This window comes from Kwoniella shivajii, chromosome 8, assembly GCF_035658355.1.
Source record: "Kwoniella shivajii chromosome 8, complete sequence".
Lineage (NCBI taxonomy): Eukaryota > Fungi > Basidiomycota > Tremellomycetes > Tremellales > Cryptococcaceae > Kwoniella > Kwoniella shivajii.
The window spans coordinates 974,038-999,939 of record NC_085915.1 but is presented as its reverse complement, the minus strand read 5'-3'; the positions used below and the strand labels follow the sequence as shown (position 1 = coordinate 999,939).

Below are 25,902 nucleotides of genomic sequence, written 5' to 3'. Positions count from 1 at the left end.
AGATGATTCGAAATCGGCACCTACTTGATTCCGCAGAAAACGACTGGTATAGGAGTTTTAGCAGTCAGCTTACACGTCAACGTGATGGTCCCTCTCAACAGGAAGCATGAGCTCTCTCTTGGTCTCGTGTTACATTACGTTGTATGCCTTGTTCTCGGTGTTTTTACCCAGATCATGCTTTTCTACCTTGAAGAGACAATCTGGATTTCGCATCAAGGGCAGGACCAATCACTCACTATCCAGTTTCTCGATCAACAAGTCATTGACAGGTTTCAAATGACCGTATAATTCAGGAGGTGCATATGCCCTAGGTTTCTTTCCTTTCTTATTAGTCCTTTTAGGTGTTTCCATCACTTGTTTCACCAAACTTGAAGACGGCGTCGAGATTTCCTGGTATTCATCATCATCATCATCATCATTATCTTCTCCTTTCCTTTTCTTCGTCCTCTTGGGTGTTGTCAGCACTTTCGGCCTATTCTTACTAGGTGAAAAGATTTCGACTATTGGTGTACTACTTGATTTCCGCTTGAGAGGAGATGATGGTCCCGCCGCATCTATCGAACTCGGTAATTTACTTGGGGATGATGAAGTTGAACCGGAAAACGCATATTTGGATAGTCGGCTCGCGAATGCTTTCGATGATGGACTAGGTACTCCGTCCTCCATAACAGTCGCTCTTTCGCTGGATCGGACCGAGTCTGAGGTGCATACGTATATCGATGGTAGGCTGTTGAGGAAAATCAGATTGATCGAAAAGAGTGGAACTGCAGAGTGGAGGTTTCATTACATTGGTGGAATCAACAGCGAGTACAGATAATGCAGATATCTGAATATCCAAAAGCAGCCGATGCGTACTTTCGCTTGTTCACTTCCCTCTCAAGAGGAGATGATACGACGAATGCATGGATAGAGATAGTAAGTTGATTTGACATGTTGCATATTTAATATATATATATATATTAAACTAGGTTTCGGTCATACGAGTACGAATACAGTACAACAAAAACAACTTTGCTTGAAATTCTTATTTCTCTCGAACATCTTCTCCTAAACCCTCCTCCTCCTGTATCGCGAAGAACGCTCTGTCCACCGACATTATACTTGAGTCCTAGCCCGCTCGAACACTTGGGAACAAAAAGCTTAGAAAAGACAGGCCCCTAGATCGAAACATAATAAAGCACCACATAGACCAGCTGGAAAAGCAAGATGAATTTAGTCAGCCTATATCCCTCGGATCGATCGTTGTGAGCAGATGATGATTGACAACCAAAATTATCAGTCCAAGGTAAGGATGCGATCAAAACCCATTCAACAGGGAGAGTTGAAATGTAATGTATTGTATAACAAAATGAGTTGAAATGGAACTAACCGAAAATACCCATTCCTGCACCCGGTGTACCTCTATTTCCACCTTGTTGTTGAACGTATACAGGTTGTGATTGTGGATACATTGGTTGTTGTTGACCACTATTTTTCAACAATACGATGCAAAGGTTAATCAGCATTTATCATCACTTTATGTCTGCGGATTTCTTCCACTCCATATTCAATATTGGCATTCATGACAAACCCTCGGTTCTCGTTATATTCATCCCGGTGGATCAGAGAGAGAGAGAGAGAGAGAGCGATGTCTACGGGATTGACACGAAAACTCACTATGGTTGTTGGCCATACCCATATCCACCACCACCACCACCATTTTGTGTGTTATACCCTTGAGGCATTTGAGTTCTGGGATACCATTTGCCGTCTGAGGCTTGATACAGGTGTTGATCTATAGTTGGTTCTGGCTACATGGTGAGAGTAGACGCGGTTATTAGTGTAAGATCTACGTTTTTGTGTGAAATGAATTCAATTGACTTACTACCTTGAACATTGTTTATCTGTTGTATTTGATGGCCATCCAACGAAAAATTACCAAGTTGAAAGTTGAGAGTTATACGCTATGTATTGCGTGTAACGATCTATTGGTTTCGTGTGAGTTGTGAGTGAGGGGTCGGATGTATGTATAGTATTGACAAAAGAAATATGTGATTTGAAAGGAAGTAATGTATCCAAAGATCGGTCTATTGTTGCAAAGATGAGATATAAATAACATACGCACAAGGCAGTGTTGTTGGAGTGACTAGGTAACTGACAAACCCTCGACGTCAGTAGTGATGTGATGAGTTGGGTGGCGAATATCCCATCTCATCTACTAAATTCCAGTAAATACAGATGGAGTGAGTGGGATTAACCGGAAGCGTCCGTCATTCACCGAGAGCATAGCTAGCTCAGCGCAGCGCAGCGATGAGTTTTAAAGTAAGTTACATGGAAGAAGTTAGGTCATCTTGCATAGCCGCATATCATACAGTACAGAAGAACATAGGACTTGAAACGTAGACCGTAGGTTTTTATTTCTATTTTATATACAACCATATGAGAGCTTGCCACCGGTAGTAAGAATAAAGGGAAGAGAGCATTTGTCGTTTATTTTACGTGGTATATGTGAGATTTGACAGTTGGGAATTGGGAATTGGGATTTGGGGATTGGGAGTGTGACGAATGAATATCTTTTAACAAAGACATAATCCACAACATGCACCAGCGAGTAAACCAGCTATACATTGGCAAAATGATCAGTTAGATATTCTTGAATAGATACACACGAATATTAATGATTTTTGACTAGAAAAAAGAAAAAGAAACCTTACCTACACATCCCATACCACCACTTCCTCCATTAGGTTTCTGTTGTTGGACGTAAACGGGTTGTGAATGAGGATGCATGGGTTGTTGGTGGCCGCTATTCGTTCAACGATATATTCAGCTCTGATACGTCGTCAAAGGGATTAGGGATAGGGATAAAACACTCACTATGGCTGTTGACCGTATCCTGATCCTTGAGGCATTTGAGTCACAGGATACCATTTCCCATCTGAAGCTTGATACATGCCAGGTGCTTGACCTTGTTGTTGATGGTGCCCATTCCCAGAATGCTTTATATCACAACAAGATTCAAAGATCAGCGGACATGCTCACCAAGCAGATTTATAAATTGTTGTTGACGACTCACTTGAGGGTAAGAGTGTTTGTCCATATTTATCGTTCCAATTTCGTTGTTTAGCACTGCAAGATCTCACAAGTATAGAATGATGAACGAGTTGCAAAATAAGTGATGAAAAGAGAAAAAGTCTGAAATCTCAATGAGGGGATGCGATAGTGATGATACATATCCTTTGATTGACAAAAGCTGTACGTCGTTTTTTTGCTTGCTGTGCAATCAATGACACGCCAAGGAAATGGTTGAAAAGTGTGGATTTCGCCAAGTTATCAAAAAGCAGGTACAGCAGGTACGACAACAAATCATATACTTATTTGCATTTCAGAATTTTCGTATACATGCATCTCGTTCATGCCGCTTCTATCTATGGATTGTCTAGAACGGCAATGCATGATACATCTTCCGCAGTATACACGGGGCATTTCATCAGATCCGACAAGCATCGTAACTGAAAATAATCTCATGTGATATGCTTCCTTTTTCCCGTCGTATCAACCACGATACACTCTTCACAATGATAATTGAGATGTCCTGAACCCGAGTCAAGGTATCTTCATCAAACTTTCATTCAAAGAATTGAAAGATCATCGAAACCTCCGGCTTATATCAAAGTCAGATCTTTCCCTCCCATCGTAAACCCCAGTTCACAAAATTTCACGAAAAGGTCAGATTCAGATATTACGAGGGAAAGTTGGGTTGATATACCCCTCCAACGGGTACCGCTATTCCATCGTGTGGTAAAAGCAGGGGGCACAAGAATCGTTATAGTTCTCAGCTATGGAGGGGGTTATGTGAAGGAGACGGAGACGGAATGGAGGAGTAACAAAGACAGAGAGAAGATCACGATGAGAACATGATCTTCGAGAACGCATGAAGCTATACTGGATGATCCTGTGTGTATGAGCTGCATGGCAAAGCGTGATGCTGATGCTGGTGTCGATACTGTATATTGAGAAAGTGTACAAAAGGATGAAGGGATGAAAGACGAACTAACTTTTATTCTCAATTTCTCAATATGGGGGGAATATCATTGATTGTTTTTGGGATAAAATACAATAAACTCAGCTGGTTAATGAAATTAAAGTTTCGGTTTCAGGGTAGATTCAATATAAACGATTGTTACGGTGCCTGAAAAAGAGTAAAGCCTGCATCTGGTAAAACCCCAACAACCAAAACAACGAACAACAATAGAGAACAATATAAAAGATATCGACTGAATTGGCAACAGGTTCCATTAAAAGGCTGCTTTCACTGTACTTGGGGGCATACTCCTCATCGTCGTCTATAACATACGTATGATCCACGTTCAATCGTTGATCGATACAGTCATTACATCAATAGCAAAGCCAATTATCTATACTAAGTAGCTGACTAACTTATACCGTAATCGTAAACATTACGAGTAACATCCCAAATAAACCCGCCTCTCTTCCTTACATCTAATCTATCTACTGGATTATATATATACAATATAATCTCTTGGAGTCATTTCAATCCATCTCATGTCAAGCACCAACACCAACACCAACACCAACACCAACACCAACACCAACACCCAAACCCAAACCCAAACGCCAACACATCTAACAGCTGCAGATTTAATCGTTCGACCGCATAAACAATCAATGGCAGAATTAAAATTACGTAGATTGACCGAACACAATCAGAGATTGAGAGAAGATTTAGCTCGACCCAGAGCAAGAGTCAGTGAAGCCAGTTTAGGTTTAATCAAATTTTGTACTTCTACACGAGATCCCATGGTATGTTGTTGTTCCTATGTATTCACGAAAAGCATACGAGCTGACACCGCCCATAGCTCCCTTCAGTATGGGGTGCATCAGGTAAAAACTCAGATCCATATTCACCACCTGAGAAAGGATGTTGTACCTGTAAGTTGTCGAATCGTAGCAGTGATAGAGAGTATCATTCAATCTCCACTGACATATCGTATTTGTCAACTATCCAGTAATGTAAATTCCCTCAATCCTTCTCTCAACTCCAAGAAGGAAGACACGCTGTCTAAATCAAACCAAACCAAATCAAATCAAATCTGTAAACATCCCGTTGTAAATCACCTCGAATCATCTTCTCACTATTCTCAACATCACATATATACAAATATAACATTACTCAGGCGGAAAGGGGAAATCAGATGTGGATCAATGGAATCAAGTCATTAATCAAGAAGGTAAATTTGTAAAGGTTCAAAAATCAGATATGTACAAGGACCAAAATAGATTGGTAGATTTGAACACAATCAATAATATCGTTTAATAATCATAATGGTAGACAGTCACACTTGCTTCATCTCGCAGATGCAGCAAGATCCGTTGATTTATTCCAGATTTATTCCAGAATCGAGACTGTACAACTATGCATAAACCTTGATCGCCTAAATTATTTATACAAAAAGTGGTATCGAACCAATAAGTCCAACTTTCCACCATAGTTTCCTTTGCCCATTCGCCTTGATCCGAAAGTCATTCACTATACTTTCCAGTACTTGAACGATGAATCAATGTGCTTTATGCACTTTATTGATCAAATTCATTCCCACCGACTCTTTTCCTTAATTCACTCAGACTGACACCTCCTTTATGATTTTTAGGTAATTCTATCACTTCAACATAATTAGAAGGGAATATACCTGATTTACCTGTTGTTGGTGATACACCTTTCCACCAATCACCATTATCACCTATTTTATCCAAGATGATAATCACTTGACCCGATTTAAAACCTAAATCACCTTGAGCGGATCCGTTGAAATCGAATAATCCAATAGCTCTTGCATATCCTTGGAAAAAATCGGTATTTAATCCTTCTTTGAGTTTTAGGTCAGGTCTAGGTGATCCCCCATTTCCACTTGTCGAATTTCTACCTTGCCCTTGTCCTTGTTGTTGTTGCTGATTCTTCGATAGATGTAGATAGCTTTCAAATGGTTTACTACCATCTTCATTAGAATCACTTCTTAATCTACCTACAGGTAAATCTTCAAAAGGTGAAAAATCTTTTCGTCTTGTATTGTCCGCATAACCAAATCCTGATCCCGCGTCATTGAATAGAGAAGCAGGCGGAGAGATGTAACTTGATACAGGTCTTTGATTTTTGTTATTTTTACCTCCTGATTTAGTTGGTGAAGAAGAAGACTGTTTACGTCCCGATGCGATACTAACGAAAGTACTACTACTTCCATTTCTGTTACCATTACCATTTCCATTTCCATTTCCGTTGGTATCGATATTGGATGTAGAAGGATAACTTGACCAATCCATATTTGCGAATTTCGATTCAGTTTCTCTTGGTGTGTAATCATATTCTCTTTGATCTTCATAAGAGCTTGGATGTTCTGATATATCATTGAATGGTGTAGGTTTAGAATTACTTCTACCTCTTGTAGTCTTTCCTGAATTCGAATTTGAATTTGAAGTCGAACTTGTTCTGAGATTCGAAAATTGTGCAGATAATCCTGTCCCATTGGATTCCCATGCACCTAATAAGTCTTTCTCTCCTCCACTAATCTTTCTATTCGTACGAGTATTCGAGTTGATACTTGAATATGCATCGTTTGTAGCCGAGCTGGTCATTGAAGAGTCCCAATCACCCAGTAAATCTTTATCTCTTTGACTTTGATTCGGTGGTGTATTCGATTTACCGTTACTGTTCATGAATGAGAATGGAGGTGGCACTTCACCATTTTTCAATACTGAACCACTCCTTGATCTACCTCCTGTAGGTGTTGATCCTCCTATACCTAAACCTACACCTGGACCTGGACCTGAGCCGGGAGCTGTGGAATCCCAAGTTTGACCAGCAGAATAATTTTCAGAAGAGTGTTCTAAAGGATTTCTACGTGGTGAATTTGAGCCTGAGGATGAAAATGGATTAAAGGAAGAACCTTTTCTTGAAGATGTAGGTCTTTGAGGGGAATTTGAGTTGGGTAGTGGTGATCCGTTTTGGTTCTGATTGTTGTTATTGTTATTACCGAATAAACTTGAAGCCCTTGATCTTCTTCCGTTATTGTTATTACTAGCTGGTGGTGGGGTATTGCCATTCGCACCTACACCTTGACCGAAAACATACCCTCTATCCCTATCACGCTCGTTATATTGATCGTGTTTGGGAGATGACCAACCCATTCCACCGGCTTCACCTTCGCCTTCTTCATCTTTATTTATCCATCTTTGACCACCTGGTAAACCTGTTGCTTTGTTTAATTGATCAATAAGGACTCCTGCCCAATCAGGAGGATCAAATGTTCCTGATAAGATTTGCTTCGCATTTGGATTTCCACCGTATGCTAATCTATTAGCATCTTGCCTTTCCACAATGACTGATCCTTCGACTGATACTCCTCCGAATAACCCTTTGGTTTTCGAATATGAATACATCGCTGCTAATCTTCCCTTGGTATTGACTGCTCCTGATCCTTCGGCATTTCGACCCAGAGGTCCTACTGCGACCTATGACAGGGAATTCAAATGTTAAGCATAAATGTATATAGTGACAGCACTTAGTAATAATTGATGACTTACAGAGAGGTTACCGCCTAAGGTTAGATTTCCAGCAGACATGAAAGATGTGACAGCCGACCTTGACTACATCGAGGAAATGCTATGGTCAGCGTTCATCGGTGTATGGTCATATTCTCGGGACTTACATTAAGAACGATAAGGAAGTCTGTCACCCTATACATGAAACGAGACGTGTCTTCATCAGTATCGACATCATCAAGCTAATAGATGTCGAACTCACTCTGCACCCATTTGTCCACCGAATCCAAATCCTCCTAAACCAATTGCTGAAGGAGGAGACCAAGCTATGATTGAATTGAATTAATGACATAAATTAGCTCTCTATCTTCTTAACCATCTATATGGATTACTCACATCCGTCATCTAATCTAGCTATAACTATCCCACTTCCTGCTCTTGCAGAAAACACGAATCCAGCTTTTATGACTGTGAAAATGACGAATCCAGCTGCTCTTTCTAATACATGACGGGGAATCACTTTGTCCAGTCCATTATTGTTTACATCGACGAAACTCCTCACTATATTGAAGATTAACAAGATTGACAAAAGGATATGCATCAGTGATCATGACGGTATACGAGGGTTAATAGGATATAGGTCTGACTTACATATCTTGGCCGCTTTTCTAGTCTCTTCCTCCAACCGAACTACGTGCATGACCATCAGCATTGAGCTTAGATACCAAGATGAAAGATCTAACCTACCTGGTAAAGGACTATTCAAACCCATCTTTATCGTTCTTCTCTCTCTCGCCAAGTGAAATATCGATCAACCAAGATATAGTAGAGGTATGAATCAATTCCCAGATAATACTCCGTTCGAGTCGTCCGAGTTCAAGTGATCCGAATGTGAATATGAAGTGAACTGAAGTGAAACCTTGTTGTTATTTGTTATTGTTATTGTTATTATTATTGTTCTTTAATGTCGAAACAATAAAATGCTCGAGCAACCCCCCGCTGTTTGGCCACCGACAAAGATCTGAACTTTGCACAGCGCTATATAATTCCAATGTAACTCGCAAATCTCAATAGTGTTATTCCTTCTTGATTATGTTGATCAGATGGACGAATTACTTGATGAGTTGATGGATAAGCGTAGTGAATGGATCCTCATCGATAGAATGAGTAGCTGTATGTACAGCATTTTTCTCGTTTTCTCGTTTTCTCATGTTCATGCAACGTCATTTTTCGGCCCCTGTCACTTCGGATTCCCCCGTATATACTACTCCACCCACACTCCCTTCCTCGGTCACCGTCACCATCACTCGGTCACATATGGACTGACTGCTTGAACGCTGCTTTCATTGCCAAATTCATATCTCACAGATATTTCATTCATAATTCATTGTTTACACTTTTGATGGTAGATATCTTACAAGGCAATGGAATCCTGCTCAGCGATATACGATACGGTATATGACTATTATTCACCTAGACACCGATATCTAATTGTTTCAACCCAGAAGCAAAGTTTAAGAGCAGATGAAAAGTCTAAAGAGTTGATAAGATAGAGAAATGCTATTGCTACAGATTGAAAGAAAGAGTCTATTTGATAGAAATGGGAATGTCAAAAATGAAAGAGATATGGAAACGAGAAAGACGTAGAGTAAATAGAGGCGATAACTCTCGTAGCTAGATGATAATACCGTCTGAATAGATATGTGTTTGTAAACCTATTTATCGTTGGAAAGCGAATTGTCCACCTGCTACGAAACTACCTTCACCACCGTTACTTCCTGTAATTGGGATCTGTTGTTGAGCTGGTGCTGACATTGGTGAAGTTAAAGTTTGGAAATTTTGATGAAATGGGTATCCTGTTGATCTTGATGATTGTGGGAAAGGGTTTTGAGCTGTTGGAGTAGGATGATCACCTTCTATCTGTCTGAAACCATCTAATCCTCCGTTCATATGTTGATTCGTCAATGAAGACATTGGCATGGGTAATGGTAGATGTTGTGGTGCAGATAACCTTCTCGATGCGTTCATTGCATTAACATAAGAGTTTTGGTTGTGACTCTGAGTCAACGAAGGAGGGATATGAGAATATCCTTGTTGCTGAGCGTGCGCGAAATAACCTTTGTTGACGTTGACATCACCACCAACGGAAGATATTGATGAAGATGAAGTCGATGGTCTTGATTCGATACCGGTAGATGTCGCCCATGGAGCGTATCCTACTGGATAAGATGTGGACGAACGATGGGTGAATTCTGATCCTGTCGACATCATTGATTCACGTCGATCCCAATCACTTTCATTGCCTGAAGCCGAGCTGAGTGAAGCTCTCTGTGGCCATCCTGGAGCACCATTAGGGTGCATCGCATTGGCGTTACTGGCGGTGTACTCTCTCTTCTTTTTTCTCCATGCTTTACGCATCTCTTTGAATTCTGGGATTGACCAGTTAGCTAGTAGTTCTATAGAGTAAATCAGACCCTACTCACCAGAAGGCAACCTTTTCTCTCCGTGCTTCTGCATGGCAACGTGCGCATTAAGATGGTTCAAAGTACCATAAGATTTTTCACATCCATTCCATCGACAAGCGTATAATCGTTCAATTTCATCGAATCTTCTCCTTGGTCTTTTCTTGGGTGCTGGTCCACCAAGTTGAGCAAAGGTCAATTCGGATTGTGACATGTCTCCAGGTTTAGCGATATAGGACGATCTGATGGGTTGACCCTGTCTAGCGAGTCCTGAATCGATCGAGTATGCTCTGTCACCAGGGAAAGTGGTAGGTGCAGGAGGGGGTAGAGAGTTTAACGAGTTTGATCGATCATCTCTGAAAGGCATGAAAGATTTTGGATCTTGTTGATCGAATGGTCTTGCTGATGCGGGAGTGGGAGGATAAAATCCAGCTGCTGCCATACCTGGAATTTGTCTAGCGATCGATTGAGCACTTGGAAGTGACACGTTTCCAGTGAGATGAGGATAGCTTGGTAAACCATCAGAAGTTTGAGGTCGACCTTGATAAGTTGGTCTTTGATATGATGATAAGTTACCTTGTAATTGCTGTTGTTGCTGTAAGAATCCTCCTTGAGGTATATGTGTAGGCGCAGATGTTATGTTGAACGCAGTAGCGGAACCGTTATCGGGAGTAGACAATGGGGAAGGTTGTTGCCATGATTGTGGGACATTGAACTGTGGTTCAGAGGCTCTTCGATTGGCTGGAATATAATGAGGATCAATAGTTGAAGGTTGAGAAGAAGTTTGTTGTTTAGTAATAAGAGGAGAAGCGTCTTCTGCTTCTAATTCCTTATTTGATGACATATTTTGAAAAGGGTTTGTGAAAAATGCTTCACCACCTTCTTCGAGTGTAGTACTTAATCTCATTTTACCGTCTGAAGAAGTTGGTCTTTGATTGATTCTTTGAAATCGTTGTCCTTGTACTTGTCCACCTTGATTTTGACCAGATTCTTCAGCAGTATTGCCAGGCATGTATCCTGCAAATGGAGATCTACTTTGTAATGCACCACCTGCTGTAGCTGGTCTACGAGTTTCCGAAGTGGAAGGTCTGACGAATTCTCTTGAGATGGCAGGTAAAGCGTCTATTGATGAGAATGATCCGCCTGTTCCTGATCCTGACGCTGAAGAGAAGGAAGAAGCTGTTGAATTGTTATAAGTGAACGAACCAGAGAATTGATATGGATTTGGATTATTGATTGGACCAGTTGTGGGAGTGTAAGGACTGCTTTCACCTCCTGTTGAACTGAACGATTTTGTTTGAACTGGTTCAGGTTTGAATGGAGTGATATTGGTAGATGTGGGAGGTTCAAAAGCGAACTCGGTAGGTGAAGAGTTGTTTGATCCTCCAGAAGTCATCGTTATTGATGATGTGAGAGGTATGAAGAAGCTATTCGTCGGAGCTAAGTGGTCATTGGAAGGTGTCAAAAGTGGTGTGGTCGAAGTAGAGGGAGAGGTGAGTTCGATGGTAATGTCGTCAGCCGAAGTGATGAAGATTGGCGAGGGTGTAAGGATCATGATGATGTATTGGGAATGAGAGTAAGAATGAAGAGCAAAGTCAAGATGTCAGTGATCATAACAGGCGAAGTGGCATGGGTGGAACAATACGATCATAGCATAGATAGTGCAGACAAGATGGTTTACATGGAAGGGGAATCGATGCCAAATGGTGATGGATGACTCACCTCAAAAATGGGGTATGAATATGTCCGTTTATCACTTTGTAAGAGAAGGATGAGAGCAATCGCAGCAAAATGATACTCGTTGTGAATATATTGATGAGGTACGGGGGAAAGAAAATAAGGGGTTCTTCTTCTTCTTCCAGGTCGTTTTGAGTTGAATCAGGTCCGCAGGTCCGAAGGCTGTGACAGTTTACACGAAGCGAGAATTGATAACCCTCGGTGTTCTTTGATTTGGATGTCCGATTGGCAGACTGTTATATTCTGTCGATTGTTGAGATTTGATTGATATGCTAGGACTGTGTGATTTGGTACGTTTCGATTTATGCTATGAAGTAAGAAGACCTGACTTGTGTTGTGCTGAATGATCCTGAATTACCGTGTATGAACCGAGAGGATGTTGAGAATACTAGGTATTTCACTATGAGGTAATTAGATTGACGATCCTTGAGTGTATCAATAATGAAGAGAAGATATGGTATGTTGATGTGTTGGTATGTTGTTGAGGTTGAGAATGACCAAAGTAGATTGGTAAGTAGTACAAGAAATCCAAAAAGATCGGATGAACTAAAACGGGTGATCCGGGTAGTAGTGTGATGATAGTTGTAGATGATGTCGCAGCAGTGTAGAGAAATGGTAAGATGGGGTAACTCAGAGAAGGGAGGGGGGATTTCTATTTTCTGTTCTGTTTTCGAGCTAGTACTCGTACAGTTGCCTTCTTGGTTTCTTGATCTCTTGACTTCCTGGTGTATCCCAAGATAACTCGAGGTAGAAACGTAAAGATGCGATCAGAGAAAAAGGAAGAGGGAGAAAGAGGGAAGGGGGTGGGATATATGTATTATGTTCGTGCCGCGCTAATTTAGCATGGATTTTCAATTTCTACATTTTTTATATCGTGCTTTTTGCCCTTCTTCCCATTCTTTTTTTCTATCTTTTTACTCCACATATCATGAACAACAAAAATGGGAAAAGCACAGACATACCCTCCCACGAGCTTCGTTTGAAAGTAGCTTTTTTCCCTGTGTTTTCATTCTCAATCGATTTCATCACCCCACTAGCGTGTTTTTGTATTTTCCTATAAAATCATTATTGGTTTTCTCTCTCCCCGTGTTTAACTGCTTAAAATGAGTTTGTTTCGCATTTTCCTCTCTTTTCCTCTCTCTGCACATCTCTCATTCTCATTCTCACTCACTCTCGCGCTCCATCTTTTTGTCTTCCGGGCGTTTCCATCCGAGGATTTTTATCTTGTGATTTTATCTTTGCGATGATGCATTTCGTATACGCCACTGTTTATTTTACCCTTTTTCATTTCTTTTCATACATGTGTTTCTCTTTTCCTCCCTGTGCTTACCCTGAACGCCCCCTGCCCCCCACACACAGCATATTATCATATATTCATTCAGGGATTTCTTGATGACATGCATTATCATTATCATCATTTTCATTTAATTTCCCTTTCTCTGTTCTTTTCTTCTCGTGTTTCTTTTTATCAGATTTCATTAAAGGTTCGATTATTCACGATGAGTTTGTTAACAGAATCGAAGGGAGACTCAGAGAAAACTCCTTGCGTTCGTATCGGTAATTCAACGTTTTTACCGGATACAAATAATAAATAATGATATCAATCTCGGCTACAAGATCAAGTGTGCCACGTCCCGTCTTTGTTTCTTTTTCATCAATGACAGGGGGCAGAGATAAATTGGCAGTGATAACGTATCCCCTTTATTGTACGATCGTAAATAACTGATGCGTATGTGGTATTTGCTGCACTACTCGTACTAATGATAGTATTTCGGAGGCAAAAATGCTCTTTGATCAGTAGATTATTTTATTCCGATTTTATCGTAATTGCACCTAGAAGCAATCGTTAATAACGTACATATCTCGTATGCCTCCCTCAGTCTCTTATTCCAACACCACTCCTAGTCATTTTTAGTACACCCTCGTTGTCGGATCTTCAGAAAAAGCATCGAAAACACGCTAAAAACAATCTCGGTTGATCTTGTATACTCGCAACTGTGGTGTACACCCTCGGGAACAAATATCCCCCTTCTATCGATCTGGCATTCTAGTTCCAAACAAACTGGCTGCAAATCCGACAGATCTGATCTTCGCTGATGCCGCTCGTTTCGGATTGTTTCTATATGAGCATTGCTCCACTTTCGACGGCATCTGCCAATACAGCAAGAAAACCGCAAATACGGGATCAAAAAATACATCTTCCATCTTTCCATCTTCCATCCTTCATTCGCAAATAGACGTAACTAATAAGTTTTTCCGCAACAATACGTCCATTCGAATGGCACACTAACTGAGATCCGTTTTTGGCCCCGCTACTTTACACTTCTCTTATCATATCATCTCCACAACTTTCTGACCTCGGTTGCGACACCAACGTCACTGATCTAACCTAACGCTCGAGAGCACGATCGTATCCTCGTGACACTCGAATTTAGAGGCAATATCGGAAATATGGATTATCTAGCGAAGAACAATAATAACGAGAGCAGTGAGTCAGCTTTCAACATCTTCTGTAATTGATGCTATCATTTTCTGAACAATTTGACTCACTCCATTCGGTAGCATCAGTCTGTACACATCATTGTCGACAAACATTGAAACGTAATCAGTACCACTCTGATGTTGACCTGGGTATTTGAGATTTGATGTGTCGTCAACTTACCATACCGATCAATTCAGCCTTTTTGGCTCTATCAACATCATCAATATCTTCACCTCTCTCAAGGGCTTCTCTATCCCATCTTCTATTCCAATACCACATGTAGAATCCTAATCCCAGATGGAACGCTGTTTTCGCTGAATAACCAGCTATCATCGCCTGTCGATTCACAGGGATTAGCTGTTTGACGTAGATTTCTCATCTCGCAATTGCCGAGCATCAAACTTACTTTTGTAGCGGTTGGGTAACCTAAAGCTTTTTCTTCACCTATTACCACATGTGGACCGGCGATATCTATTCAGAATCAAGGTTCAACATTATCAACCAATGATTCATTCCAAACAGGTAGTAGAGCACTTACTTCCAATACAATATCCAACGAAATTTACAGCTGTCATAGTTTGTCTTTTGGTGTAACCTCCTACGTTCTATTGAGCAGACACATCAGCTTTGGCCGACATGGCGGACGGAAATGCCATGCGCTTTTTTTCCGCATTAACTCAGAAAGGCTAATACTCACAGCAGTAATCATAACCATTCCTAATGAAAATCCAACACTAGCGAATCCAGTGAACCAAAAAGCAACTAATCTACCCCAAGTTTGCGATTTCGGTCCATAAGTCAAACAACATGCTGCAATTATACAAGTTGCATTACCGATAAACTGTTCAATTTAACGAAAAACGAAAAACGAAAAATGACATTATACAATTATCAGCGATACTGTATGATTGCTTTATTTGCAATGCAAAGCAATGGTGTTTGTTTGGGCCTTACTTACCATCATTATAGCTCTTGAATTCTTGAATTTTCCAGCAAAGTATCCACTAAGGATTAAAGATATAATTTGGAGAACTGAAGATGGTATATCAAGTAAAGTAGTTTGAAGTTGATTGAAACCGAAACCTGATATCTGTATTTCGATGCGTCAAATCAGCTATTGACAACAACAACATTGCCTTTTCTCCATCATGGTCTCTCAAGTGTGCTATTGTATAACTTACAATGATAGATGAGAAATTGGTTACTACTCCATTAGGTATTTGAGCGGCCACAGAAGCGAAGAAAAGGAAGTATGTCCTGTTTCACGAAAACCCGTCAGTCAATGGGCAAAATGACATCTCTTGGATTGAGTCAGAGGAAGACTCCCAGATAGGAACAACTTACTTTGGATCTTTGAAAGCTTCTCGGACTTGCTCCCATTTAAATTCAGTATTCTTCGTACCAGTCTACATGGAGGAAGATATAGCAGGGATCAGTTAATGCCTATGATAAACCACAAGGGTTCTGGTGCTGGTGCGAAGAGTGTGCTTACCCTATTCTCAGCTACTCGTTTGATAGCTACGATCTTCTGATCGTTGTTCAGAAACCTCGCTGAAGCTGGAGAATCAGGTAAGAAAAGCAAGATGATTATACCCCATAAAGAAGTGAAACAACCGAATGTCTAAGGTTCGGTCAGTGATAAACATCAGTATATACTGTGGCCGGATTATCGATAAAGATAGAGATCGAGAAGCCAAGAGTGGGAAAAGCTGGAACTTACGATGAAGATTAATCCCCAAGTTGGTATACTTGATCCAGTCGCATGACCTATTCCACTGAATTTGAGTGTTGAGTGTAAGCAATGTCCGCAAGGAAAAGAAATGCAGATTGAATCAAGAGGGATCAAATATCGTATCTGTATATATAATGGGAACAGCAAACGTTGACTCACTAAGATACTAAACCACCTATGATACCTGCAAAACCATTAAAACTATACCAAGTTAGATGTCTGACTGGAATTTCATCTAATTTCCACCATAAAGGAGTCATCAAGCCTAATCCTGGAGTGACGGCAGCTTCTAAACAACCAAGTAATAATCTATTGATAAGTACTCCTGCGAAATTATGACATGCTGCAGTGGACTATTTTACCCAATAACATCAGCTATTCATGAGTTAAGTCAAGTGAGGCATGACTGATTCGACGACATCGATATTACTCACGGCACAGATAATTCCCCAGAAGAAACAGATTGTACCCATTACTCTTCCAGTCTAAACAAGGCTTCATCAGTTGAATGAACTGAACTAGTTTCATGGCACCATTGCCCATTGACCTAATATGATAACTCACATTATACTTCTGAAGTAAGATATTACCCGGCCAAGCAGAAACCAGATAACCAAGGTAGAAAGCAGATGCGAACCAGCTCTGTAACGAATCATACATGTATCAGCGATAATTCCATTCATCAGCGGCTCCAAGAAGGGAAGCGATCGTTATGGTTGTTCGTCATAGTCGAACATATCATAAAAGTAGTATACAAATGATCAGACTCACAAATTGAGAAGACGTGACGTTGACGCCAGCTTTCATACCGAATAAATTCCCATAATTGATAGCTGTTTTATCCAAGAAAGCTAATCCTTGAGTGATACAGAATATGGGTAAAATACGCCAATCGATTTTCCTTAGGCTACGATGATATTAGTCTGAAGCACGACTTGAGACGGTAGGGAAAACTATCGCTGTGATAGTTGTGGTAGTGTAGTGGTAGTGTAGTGGTAGTGTAGTGGTAGTGTAGTGGTAGTGTGTGGCGATGTGATTGAATCAGTCACTTACATCGACTTATTATCTTCAATGGTATATTCATATCCTTGAGATTGTTGATATAGATCTAATCCTATTTCATGATGATTTTCGATTTTCAGTATATCTTCAGGTTCATGAGGAGAAGATACTTCGTTGATTGTGGAAATAGGTTGATCTTTCTCTCCCCTTTGAGTTGATTCAGTATTTCTCGACATTCTGAATAAATACTGTATACGATTTCTAGTTATCACCTTGCAAACCGACTACAGTTTTACAACAGACTCTGAGGGAATACATCGGTCGATTCGGAATCCCATTCATGCTTATTCCCCTTTATATACATTACAAGTACTCGAGTAAACTGTCTACTGGTTCATATTCCTTATCTACGCCAAGAGATGTGGATTTCGGTAATCTCCACTATCACCTAATCTACCTATCTAGAGTCCGCCGTGTTCTCTCTGACGTCCCCCTCTTTCTCCTCAGTTCTTTCAAATGTCAAAAGGGCGATAGGAACAAGGAAGTCACCAAGCTTTTCCAGTTCCCATATGGGCTCCTCACGCCATTTTATCCATAAAACGTTAGATCAAATTCACATTTCTCAGAAAAAAGCTTAAATCACATTTCGGTCGTATCCTACAATATCGGTTGTATCCGAGTGGGATAAACCACTCGCACGGATTTATGGATTCCGACAACAAAAGGAAATGACCAAAGTCGCCAAAGTCTAGATCTTTCATGCCCACCAGTTGTCAGGATGAATGAAACTCAAAAAAAGCTAAAGCCCTTATCAGCATTGAGCGGACTATTCATGTTTACCTCGTTCCTTGTTCAGAAAATGCTGCTTCCAAATCAGACGATTGGTAGGTAATCATGGGAATTCATCATCCGCACGTAGAACCTCGTTCTACAGCACTGTAGCTTTCCTTTCTTTTCCCCAAGAAATGACATGACATGACATGAATTGCATGTATATACAGATTTCATACAAGGACATCAATTCGATTCGTTTTTTGGTTTGGTCATTTCAACATGAGACATGATTGTTATCTATTTACAAGATGTATACCACAGGAGAATCGTTTGATTGGTTGTTTGCTCATCTTTTACATCTACAATTTCTAAAATTCTCTTCTTGTCTTGCTTGTTCTTCGATGGTTGGTTTACCCGAGTTCATCTTCCTTTCATTCATCTTCATTCCCATACACCTCTAAGTCCTTCATGACCATGGGTTGTCTCTTCACTTTTCACCTTGACTTTATCTAATTCCTCCTAGCAAATTCATTTGCTGAAAGATTTAATTCAAAAGTCATAGGTATCGCCTTAGTAGGGACGATAATCTTTTGACTCATCTTTCTTCTTCCACCATTCATTATTCCTGCATGTGGAGTATCTGATAAAGTCCTATTGAAAAGGGATCTTGACAAAGGTTGGGATTTAGGTAAACGAGGTTGAAATTCATCCATGCCCACACCCATACCCATACCGTTACGACCATCACCATGTTGAGACGAGGGGAGAGTACTTAAAGGTGATATAAATCGAACTCTACTTGAACGGATTGGTGCGGTAGACTTGTTATTGGTCATGGATGAGGATGATGTGTTGAAGAAATTTCTAGGCAATCGTGTAGAGTTCATGTTTAATGGTTGTAAATCACCGTGAGGAGGAGAATGTGAAGTACGTAAAATCGATTTTCGTTCAGGGGAAGAATCTCTCTCTGATTCAGTAGGTGAATCTTGATCTTGTTCATGATCATGATCGTGATCACTTGAATAACCTGAATGATCCATGGAAGAATGAGATTGGTGTTCGTCCATTGTAGGAGAAGTCAAGCCTTGTCGAGGTGATGAAGGGCCAGACTCAGGTGATGAGTGCATTCTGAAATGGAGTTGAATTTGTGGACAGTGATTGGTGGTGACTCAGAGAGAGATGATGATGCGGAGTTTGGATAGCGACAGTGGTGACCACTGTGAATAAAAGGAGGTTAGTCATATTACCCAAAGACAGCTAGTCATTGGAGAAGCGGAAGCCGATGACTCACCTGTAATGTTTTCGACTGAAACTAGTTCAGCGACCGTGTATTTCAGGAGAGGTCAAGTGCTTATAGTGAATGCGATTTGTTGATCGTTTATATCTTCTGTGAAGTTGCTGTTATCCAGATGAGTTTGATTGACAATAGTGACGGTGATAGAAGTAAATGGTGAAAGTGTCGATATCGTGTTGTTGGGGTTTTATATATACATTCCCCCGATATCTAAGGAAGTTCTGCTGTTTGATTCAAGGTTGATGGGATTGATGACGCGTACAACGTGTACGTGCACTGAATTCTATGGGGAAGCTAATATAGAATAGAAATACCTCATTTGCAATGTTACTGTCATATTCTTTATTGTTGTTGTCGCTGGAACTTACGTCTCTGGTCTCTGCCACCCAAAAAAACACATAAAAAGGTTGATAGAAATAAAAGGTTATGGGGGGATTTCCCCAACAAATTGAAAATTCCCAGCAACAAGGTTTCTGTGGGGCACCCTCGAAGTGGTCACGTGGTAATTGCCGAATTCGGGATGATTAATCTCTTCATGGGGCAGAAAAGGAAAAAGGGGACAGGGAAAGGTACCGCGCGTAAAGGAAAGGTACTCGAAGTATGGACGAGCGAAGAGGTCCGTGCCATAATCTTAACCGAAAGAAAGATGCATAGCGCGTGGTCACGATTGAACCTCAAACGCAGACTCACTTCTTCACTGACACAAAGGAATTCATCATGGTCCATCTGAAAAGTCCTCGTCGTTTGCAGACAGTCTTTCCCTCCATCCGATCGAGTCATTCCCATGAATACCAGTATACTCCTTTCTTCCCCCTTTTCCACGGTACTCCCGTAACCTCTTCACCCGAGAAAAAAAGGCAAAGGATCTGTCCACACGTTCAAAGTGGCTCAGCTACACGTGATGATACCTTTGGAATAGTGCGGATCCAAGGGGAAAGCTCAAGATGGATTGTTTCTCATATCAGACTCAAAATTGCGTTTCATCTCTGTATTCATATTCCAAAGAGTTGAAGAAGTCGTCGTTGAACTAAGAATCGTTGAAGATCACATCGAAGCTAACTCTTCTCCCACTGTCCCACTAACCTATCCATATCTTACGCACTCACACACAACTTATCCTCGACCGGGATCTTGTAGACAACGAGATCAGCTGTCTCTTCACCCTTCTTTCGAAGTTGATTCAAGCGAAATCAAACACAGACACTCACACACACACGTACAAACTCATAAACACATACAATCAACCGCGATATCTTCCCACGAGGAGTTCGGGAGACGATCGTTGCAGCTGGCTGCACATCCAATAGAAAACAATCACTTTCCTTGCTGAGTTCCTTTCTCTTCTTTGTTTTCTTTTGATTGCTGAACACCATCTTACTTTCTTCTGACCAAATTGATCCTCATTGTACTTACTCCTCATCCAATCACCATCCCTGACATAGATCTAGCGAAGATGTCCCAACATAAAATTGCGCGACACAGATTTCGACGAGATCAATCAACGTCAGATTCCGCTTCAGCATCTTCAAGCTCATTCTTCATCTCAGATACGTGAGTGATCCTGATCTGATATCTAGTCGCAGGCTCAGCAAGCCCCTTGTCGGCAGAATATTGATGATTGGCGGCGTAGCTCTCCTCTTTTCTCCTATGGACTGCTGGGTGGATTGGGTGATTCATCTTCACCGTGGACAGCGGGATATGCTAGACAGTCAGATGGATATGATGAGACCCTACATCTAAGCTCGACTACTAATTCCACTGTCGCATTTAACGTCACTGGTGAGTCTACCTGTCCCTCAGGAGAGGAAGGAACCCCAATTCTTCGTTGATTACAAGTCACACTGGGCTGAAACACTTGTGAAATAGCTTCATCACTTAGCCTTTTAGTTCCTTCATTCGATAATTGTCAAGCTACAATATCGATTAATTCATCTTATCCAATTTCAGCATGTTCGATACCCGTGTCATCAAGTTCATCAGAAGTGATTCCTTTCACTTTATACAACCTCCCTCAAGGACTTCATAACGTTTTATGGAATAGTGGTACTATACCCATTGGGGAACAAGTTATTTTCTGGGGGATAGATGGTATCAGACCAATTGAGAAAACAGGTTTTTCAAATGTTACGATTGATGATTCATTCGTAAACTCATCAGAAGAAACAAATGTTGGAATCAGATTCGAGGGTGATTGGACACATCTGAGTTCAGACGTACATTCAGATGCTCTTTCCGAATCAAGTAAATTGGACGGAGATTATAATAACACGTTGGCCATTACTCAAAAGACAGCAAGTGCGGTAACGTTCTTTGGAACAGGTGAATAGACTTCTCTCTGGAGTCAGTTGTAATATGTACTACTGCACGAGGCTAACATAGCACTTCACGAGATAGGCTCTGCAATATATCTTTATGGAATGGTTGGACCCGATTATGGATCAGCTTCAATTTCTCTCAACGGTCAAATGGTAGCTCCGAACCTCAACTTCACTGTAAGTTAACTTGAGAAATCATAGTCCGTTCAATTCTGCTTACAATAATCATGTTTACATCTAATAGTCACCATGGCAGATGCCCTATGAACTACTATGGTTCCAAACTGGACTTGACAGTTCTCAAGCTAATCAAGTCACTATGACTAATCTGGGTAACAAGAAAACGGGGTTGGACTTCGTCATACTCACTTCTGATTCTGATACGATATCTAGACTGTAAGTTCATCAAATCATTCTAAACCACTATCTGAACATGAATGACGGATTGTCTCGTGGTATGATCTAGCGTATCCGGCGAATCGGACGATTTCCTATCGAGTCTTAAAGGTAAAATCATCATGGGCACCGCCATACCACTCACAATCATCATCTTATTATCCTTACTCACTATATGGATCTGTTGTCAAAAAAGATCATCTCGACGTCGAAGACATTCACGTGACTCGACAGCCGCTCTTCGACCTCCGACCAGATCACGCAGAAGATTATCTTATCAGTTCAGCGAAAAGCCATATGGAACGAATAAAACCACTTCTGCTCGATCTGTCTCATCCTTTGATGATGTGTTCGTTTCATATGATGAAGCTTTACGACAAAGAATGAGTGATAGATGGCAAAGTCCAACCAGTCCTTCCAATTCAGCTGGAACAGGTAGAGCAGCCATAATACCAAGAACACCAGCCTCTGCTTCTGCGTCACCCGGCAACGGCAACGGCACTAACAGTACGGGGTTGTCTAGTGTACCTGAAAATATGGTTTCTTCACCTGAAAGAGTCAGATCATTACTTGGCTCACAATATGCAGCTACGAATCCACCGGATTCAAGAAGAGGTACAGCTTTACCTGCTTATACGCCTGAAGGTACATATGTGACAGTCAATACAACCACCAATACAAATACGAATGGCAATTCACCTGTAAACGCCTATGAAACTCTAACTGGTACTGGCCCTAGTTCAAACATTTCTGATTCAGCTGAAACTTTGGCGACGACAAACCCAAATGCTGCTTCGCCAATGACAAGATATCCTACTGCTGAAGAAGAGAAAAGAGCACAGTTAGCTTTATTCAAAACTTTCGATGCTGACTCAAATGCGTCTCCAAACTCGAGTATTTCTCGTAATGATGGTCCTTCAGGACTACATCGTACACCAACCTCTGGAAGTGAACGAGAACGAGGTGGAATGAGTCGCAATAGGTCTTCCTCAAATGCACCGAGTGATATTATGTCAATATTCGGTACTGCACCTGGATCAGAAGGTAGATTGTCAAGTTTAACGGATTGGACGTCAAATTCACCCTTCAATATCCGACCTGAATCAAGAATGAGTTCGTATCCTTATCCACCTCAACCGATAAATCAGACTGCCCCCCTGAAGATCCCTTCGCCTAATAGCGGTCGTATAGCATTACCTTCATCCAGTGGAAATAGAACCGGAAACGGAAGTGGACATCCCATTCGACCAAAAGTAGACATGACGTTCTTGACCACATCAAGTAAATCAAGTGGACACAGTCATCCATTTTTGGTTTCACCTTCCACAACATCGGCGATGACAAGAAACCCCTCAACGACAGGTAAGAGTTCATCCAAAATGTCAAACGGATTACCTTCATCTTGGAGTGCGAATACACCTCAAAGTTCCTCGACAGGTGAATACTCACATGGAAATGGTATACCACAGAGACATAGGAGAAATCAATCTGCAGCTTCTGCTTGGACCGAAAGATCAGCTGCAAGACCTGATAGTGAGGTGATGCCTTTCGAGAATTTCATGAGTGGGCTGCAGGTCATTGGGAAGGAGGAACATCATGGGTGATGGTATGTGCGATAGAAGTTATGCTAGTTGAGCGGCTGTATACCATAAACAATGAATTTTCACCGCGTTATTGAAAACTGTACTCGTATTTATCGACTCAGTATACTATATACAAGCAACTACCTAGTCAGTTCCTACACCTTATATATAGTAAGATGGATAATCTGAATTTGCAAATCTGTTATTATGGGCCTTTCTAGAAATGCTTATCGCAAGACCACGATTTATCAGAGAGATATTTTTCAGTCTCCCCTATAGGACATAAAGCAATTCATCTGCCGTGAAAGGATTAGGAGGTACTGAGTGCGAGTGTGAGTGACTGTTTCATCTTTTATTCATCGTGCTCGCAAGAGATGGAAAGAAAAACATAATGAACCCCAAACAAAGCGGGTCATAAACATTTTTATGGACTGATATCTCTTGATGAATCACAGCTGCAGAAAATTTTACGGTGCGGTCTCATCAAATCACTACATGCGGCTTATCGACAGTGGTCGTTGTATATGATGAGCTCGTCGTTCAACGGCATCTGGACACCACGCTGTCCTCTTATATACAATCCGTTTTACATCCCACGTCATAACGGTTTCATTTGAGGTTAGGACAGTAGACTTCATCCTCAGTCCAGTAACCATCAGATTCGAAAGTGGTTCCGGTGATTTCCCCTACAGTGATCACATCAGATTGGAGACGAACCCAAGATTACAGTATCAGCGGTGCTCCAGTTCACAAATACACATAGCGAATGACTATAGCACACACTCACCAATTGTTTTGTCCCCCTGGTTCGAGGGACTTGATGATCGTCGAGCATCTGATTTGACACTAGGTACAAAAGTTGCAACGAACTCATCGCACACCTTCTTGATCACTAAAGATATTGTATTAGCGGCGAGCCATGTGCGAAAGTCTGATTTGGATTGCTTTACTCAATACTTGCTAGGACTTAAGTAATGACCATCAATCTTCGAAAGCTCCGGATACATGGCTGCCATGTCATTACGGGAAAGAACCAGCGAGTGATGTATGCCATGACAGCTATCGAGGCCTTCTCCATCCACATGGACGTAAGTGTGAGCTTCAGAGTTGTTGCTGCAAGTCTCTTTGTTCGGTCCGATGTTAAGACAACTAAATGATGGATTGGCTTTTCGCACACCGTTCTCTTCATTAGGTGCTTCTGTACAACATACAATTGTGGATATCCTAAATTTTCGATCTTTCAACGTAATTCAGCAGAACTCCGATGTAACGAAGGTGATATGTTTTGGTCACATGTCCATGGAATATTGCCTGACAGCTTACTCTTGTTAAGTCCACTACCACGAAGGTGAGGTCGCCCCGCCGTCTTTGCACTGGATGCAACGTTTGATTCACTCATCGAGTTTATTCAAAGCAGTAATAATAAATTGAATTGGTGGATTATCACTGTCTAGCCGTGAACATGTAAGTTCTCTTTATACACATTTAGAAGGTATGGCCTTCTCGGCAGTATCAAATAAGAAATCGTTATAATGTTAGATCAATGGATGGTATATGGCCAACGCAAAGGAGGTAAATCGTCTTTAACGTCAGTCTGGTCGTACACATCATAAGGGTACAAAGGTAAGTCAGAGCGGGTAGCTGATGATCGTCATATACATTGTGAGCCTCAATGTGCTGATATATATACATCTGCTTCTCTTTTGTGTTTTGTATGGAAAAAGGATGGCATAGTAGGGTGACTGACGTACAACATCATGTCGCTGGCCGTACGAGGATGCGGTTTTATCATGAATGCACGTCTACATTGTATGTGCGTGGCGGTGTACAGTAGATAGATGCGTTCAGAACACGATACGAGTGATCTGCCACTGATCATATTTATTCTCTACATGAATCGAAAATGCATGTAACTTTTTGTATTTCCCTTCTATTAGATCTCCGGCCATGATGGGCTTAGGTCACACTACAGTACTATACCGAGGATTGCCACAAATCTTCATATCGCTTGTCAACTGCTTCAGATCTCATCAGCGGTGACGGTTGATCTGAATCGCCATTTCTCGTCGCTTAGCCCTGGATCGGAAGACCTTCTGCTGGCTGTGACCATGAGACACTCGTCAGTACTTGGACACTTCATGAAAGGTCAAAGATGATTTCCATGTGGACTGGGATGACTCACTGGGACGACGAATCTCGTACTCTTCGTCCTCGACATCGGTAAAAGGTTTATCCGAAACGTTGTTCGCTACAGATAATGATTATGCCATGTACATTAGACCCAATGCATGTATTGCAGAATAAACATAGGAACCTTAGACAAGAAGTCTCTTCAATACTCACCTGAACTCGAGCCACCGATAGTCACCGATGGGTTTTTATTCCTAGAATCACTCTCCTCCGGCCACTTACTCGTTATATCTTGTCTGACAGTATTGATGACTACAGCGTATCCAGACGTCAACATACAGTACCGTGAAAGAGAAATGACAGGTTTTCAGTGTAAGACATCATTTTTGATACAATCGAGAGAAAAGGAATACGGATCAAATCAGAGTTGTCGAGTATTAAAGTAGATCGTCATCACCC

General features: G+C 41.1%; 9 protein-coding genes across 9 annotated transcripts; 2 read left to right on the top strand and 7 right to left on the bottom strand.

Moving 5' to 3' along the window:
- Positions 1 to 20: 20 nt before the first annotated feature.
- IL334_006117 (uncharacterized protein) lies at positions 21 to 666 on the bottom strand (the record flags this gene model as incomplete). Its single annotated transcript, XM_062937821.1, has 2 exons — positions 21 to 43; positions 237 to 666. The coding sequence occupies 2 exons, from the start codon at positions 664 to 666 to the stop codon at positions 21 to 23; spliced, it is 453 nt and encodes a 150-aa protein (XP_062793872.1).
- Positions 667 to 1,140: 474 nt separating this feature from the next.
- On the bottom strand, positions 1,141 to 1,876 carry IL334_006116 (uncharacterized protein; the record flags this gene model as incomplete). Its single annotated transcript, XM_062937820.1, has 4 exons — positions 1,141 to 1,193; positions 1,370 to 1,467; positions 1,657 to 1,790; positions 1,865 to 1,876. The coding sequence occupies 4 exons, from the start codon at positions 1,874 to 1,876 to the stop codon at positions 1,141 to 1,143; spliced, it is 297 nt and encodes a 98-aa protein (XP_062793871.1).
- A 679-nt stretch (positions 1,877 to 2,555) lies between these two features.
- On the bottom strand, positions 2,556 to 3,079 carry IL334_006115 (uncharacterized protein; the record flags this gene model as incomplete). The annotated part of the gene is made up of 4 exons (XM_062937819.1): positions 2,556 to 2,599; positions 2,694 to 2,785; positions 2,857 to 2,978; positions 3,056 to 3,079. 4 exons carry the CDS (start codon positions 3,077 to 3,079, stop codon positions 2,556 to 2,558), a joined length of 282 nt encoding a protein of 93 aa, XP_062793870.1.
- A 1,466-nt stretch (positions 3,080 to 4,545) lies between these two features.
- IL334_006114 (uncharacterized protein) lies at positions 4,546 to 5,317 on the top strand (the record flags this gene model as incomplete). Its single annotated transcript, XM_062937818.1, has 3 exons — positions 4,546 to 4,803; positions 4,860 to 4,932; positions 5,178 to 5,317. The coding sequence occupies 3 exons, from the start codon at positions 4,546 to 4,548 to the stop codon at positions 5,315 to 5,317; spliced, it is 471 nt and encodes a 156-aa protein (XP_062793869.1).
- Positions 5,318 to 5,577: 260 nt separating this feature from the next.
- IL334_006113 (uncharacterized protein) lies at positions 5,578 to 8,308 on the bottom strand (the record flags this gene model as incomplete). The annotated part of the gene is made up of 8 exons (XM_062937817.1): positions 5,578 to 6,797; positions 6,855 to 7,506; positions 7,579 to 7,641; positions 7,704 to 7,731; positions 7,799 to 7,862; positions 7,933 to 8,097; positions 8,188 to 8,226; positions 8,284 to 8,308. The coding sequence occupies 8 exons, from the start codon at positions 8,306 to 8,308 to the stop codon at positions 5,578 to 5,580; spliced, it is 2,256 nt and encodes a 751-aa protein (XP_062793868.1).
- Positions 8,309 to 9,255: 947 nt separating this feature from the next.
- IL334_006112 (uncharacterized protein) lies at positions 9,256 to 11,553 on the bottom strand (the record flags this gene model as incomplete). Its single annotated transcript, XM_062937816.1, has 2 exons — positions 9,256 to 9,965; positions 10,020 to 11,553. 2 exons carry the CDS (start codon positions 11,551 to 11,553, stop codon positions 9,256 to 9,258), a joined length of 2,244 nt encoding a protein of 747 aa, XP_062793867.1.
- A 2,613-nt stretch (positions 11,554 to 14,166) lies between these two features.
- On the bottom strand, positions 14,167 to 17,187 carry IL334_006111 (uncharacterized protein; the record flags this gene model as incomplete). The annotated part of the gene is made up of 16 exons (XM_062937815.1): positions 14,167 to 14,195; positions 14,286 to 14,304; positions 14,398 to 14,553; positions 14,624 to 14,688; positions 14,756 to 14,822; positions 14,915 to 15,058; positions 15,176 to 15,307; positions 15,399 to 15,474; positions 15,562 to 15,623; positions 15,710 to 15,838; positions 15,938 to 15,992; positions 16,109 to 16,302; positions 16,384 to 16,434; positions 16,514 to 16,591; positions 16,721 to 16,856; positions 17,003 to 17,187. The coding sequence occupies 16 exons, from the start codon at positions 17,185 to 17,187 to the stop codon at positions 14,167 to 14,169; spliced, it is 1,578 nt and encodes a 525-aa protein (XP_062793866.1).
- A 1,047-nt stretch (positions 17,188 to 18,234) lies between these two features.
- On the bottom strand, positions 18,235 to 18,852 carry IL334_006110 (uncharacterized protein; the record flags this gene model as incomplete). Its single annotated transcript, XM_062937814.1, has 1 exon — positions 18,235 to 18,852. One exon carries the CDS (start codon positions 18,850 to 18,852, stop codon positions 18,235 to 18,237), a length of 618 nt encoding a protein of 205 aa, XP_062793865.1.
- A 1,620-nt stretch (positions 18,853 to 20,472) lies between these two features.
- IL334_006109 (uncharacterized protein) lies at positions 20,473 to 23,334 on the top strand (the record flags this gene model as incomplete). The annotated part of the gene is made up of 6 exons (XM_062937813.1): positions 20,473 to 20,570; positions 20,650 to 20,798; positions 20,886 to 21,338; positions 21,414 to 21,511; positions 21,579 to 21,730; positions 21,801 to 23,334. The coding sequence occupies 6 exons, from the start codon at positions 20,473 to 20,475 to the stop codon at positions 23,332 to 23,334; spliced, it is 2,484 nt and encodes an 827-aa protein (XP_062793864.1).
- Positions 23,335 to 25,902: the final 2,568 nt, after the last annotated feature.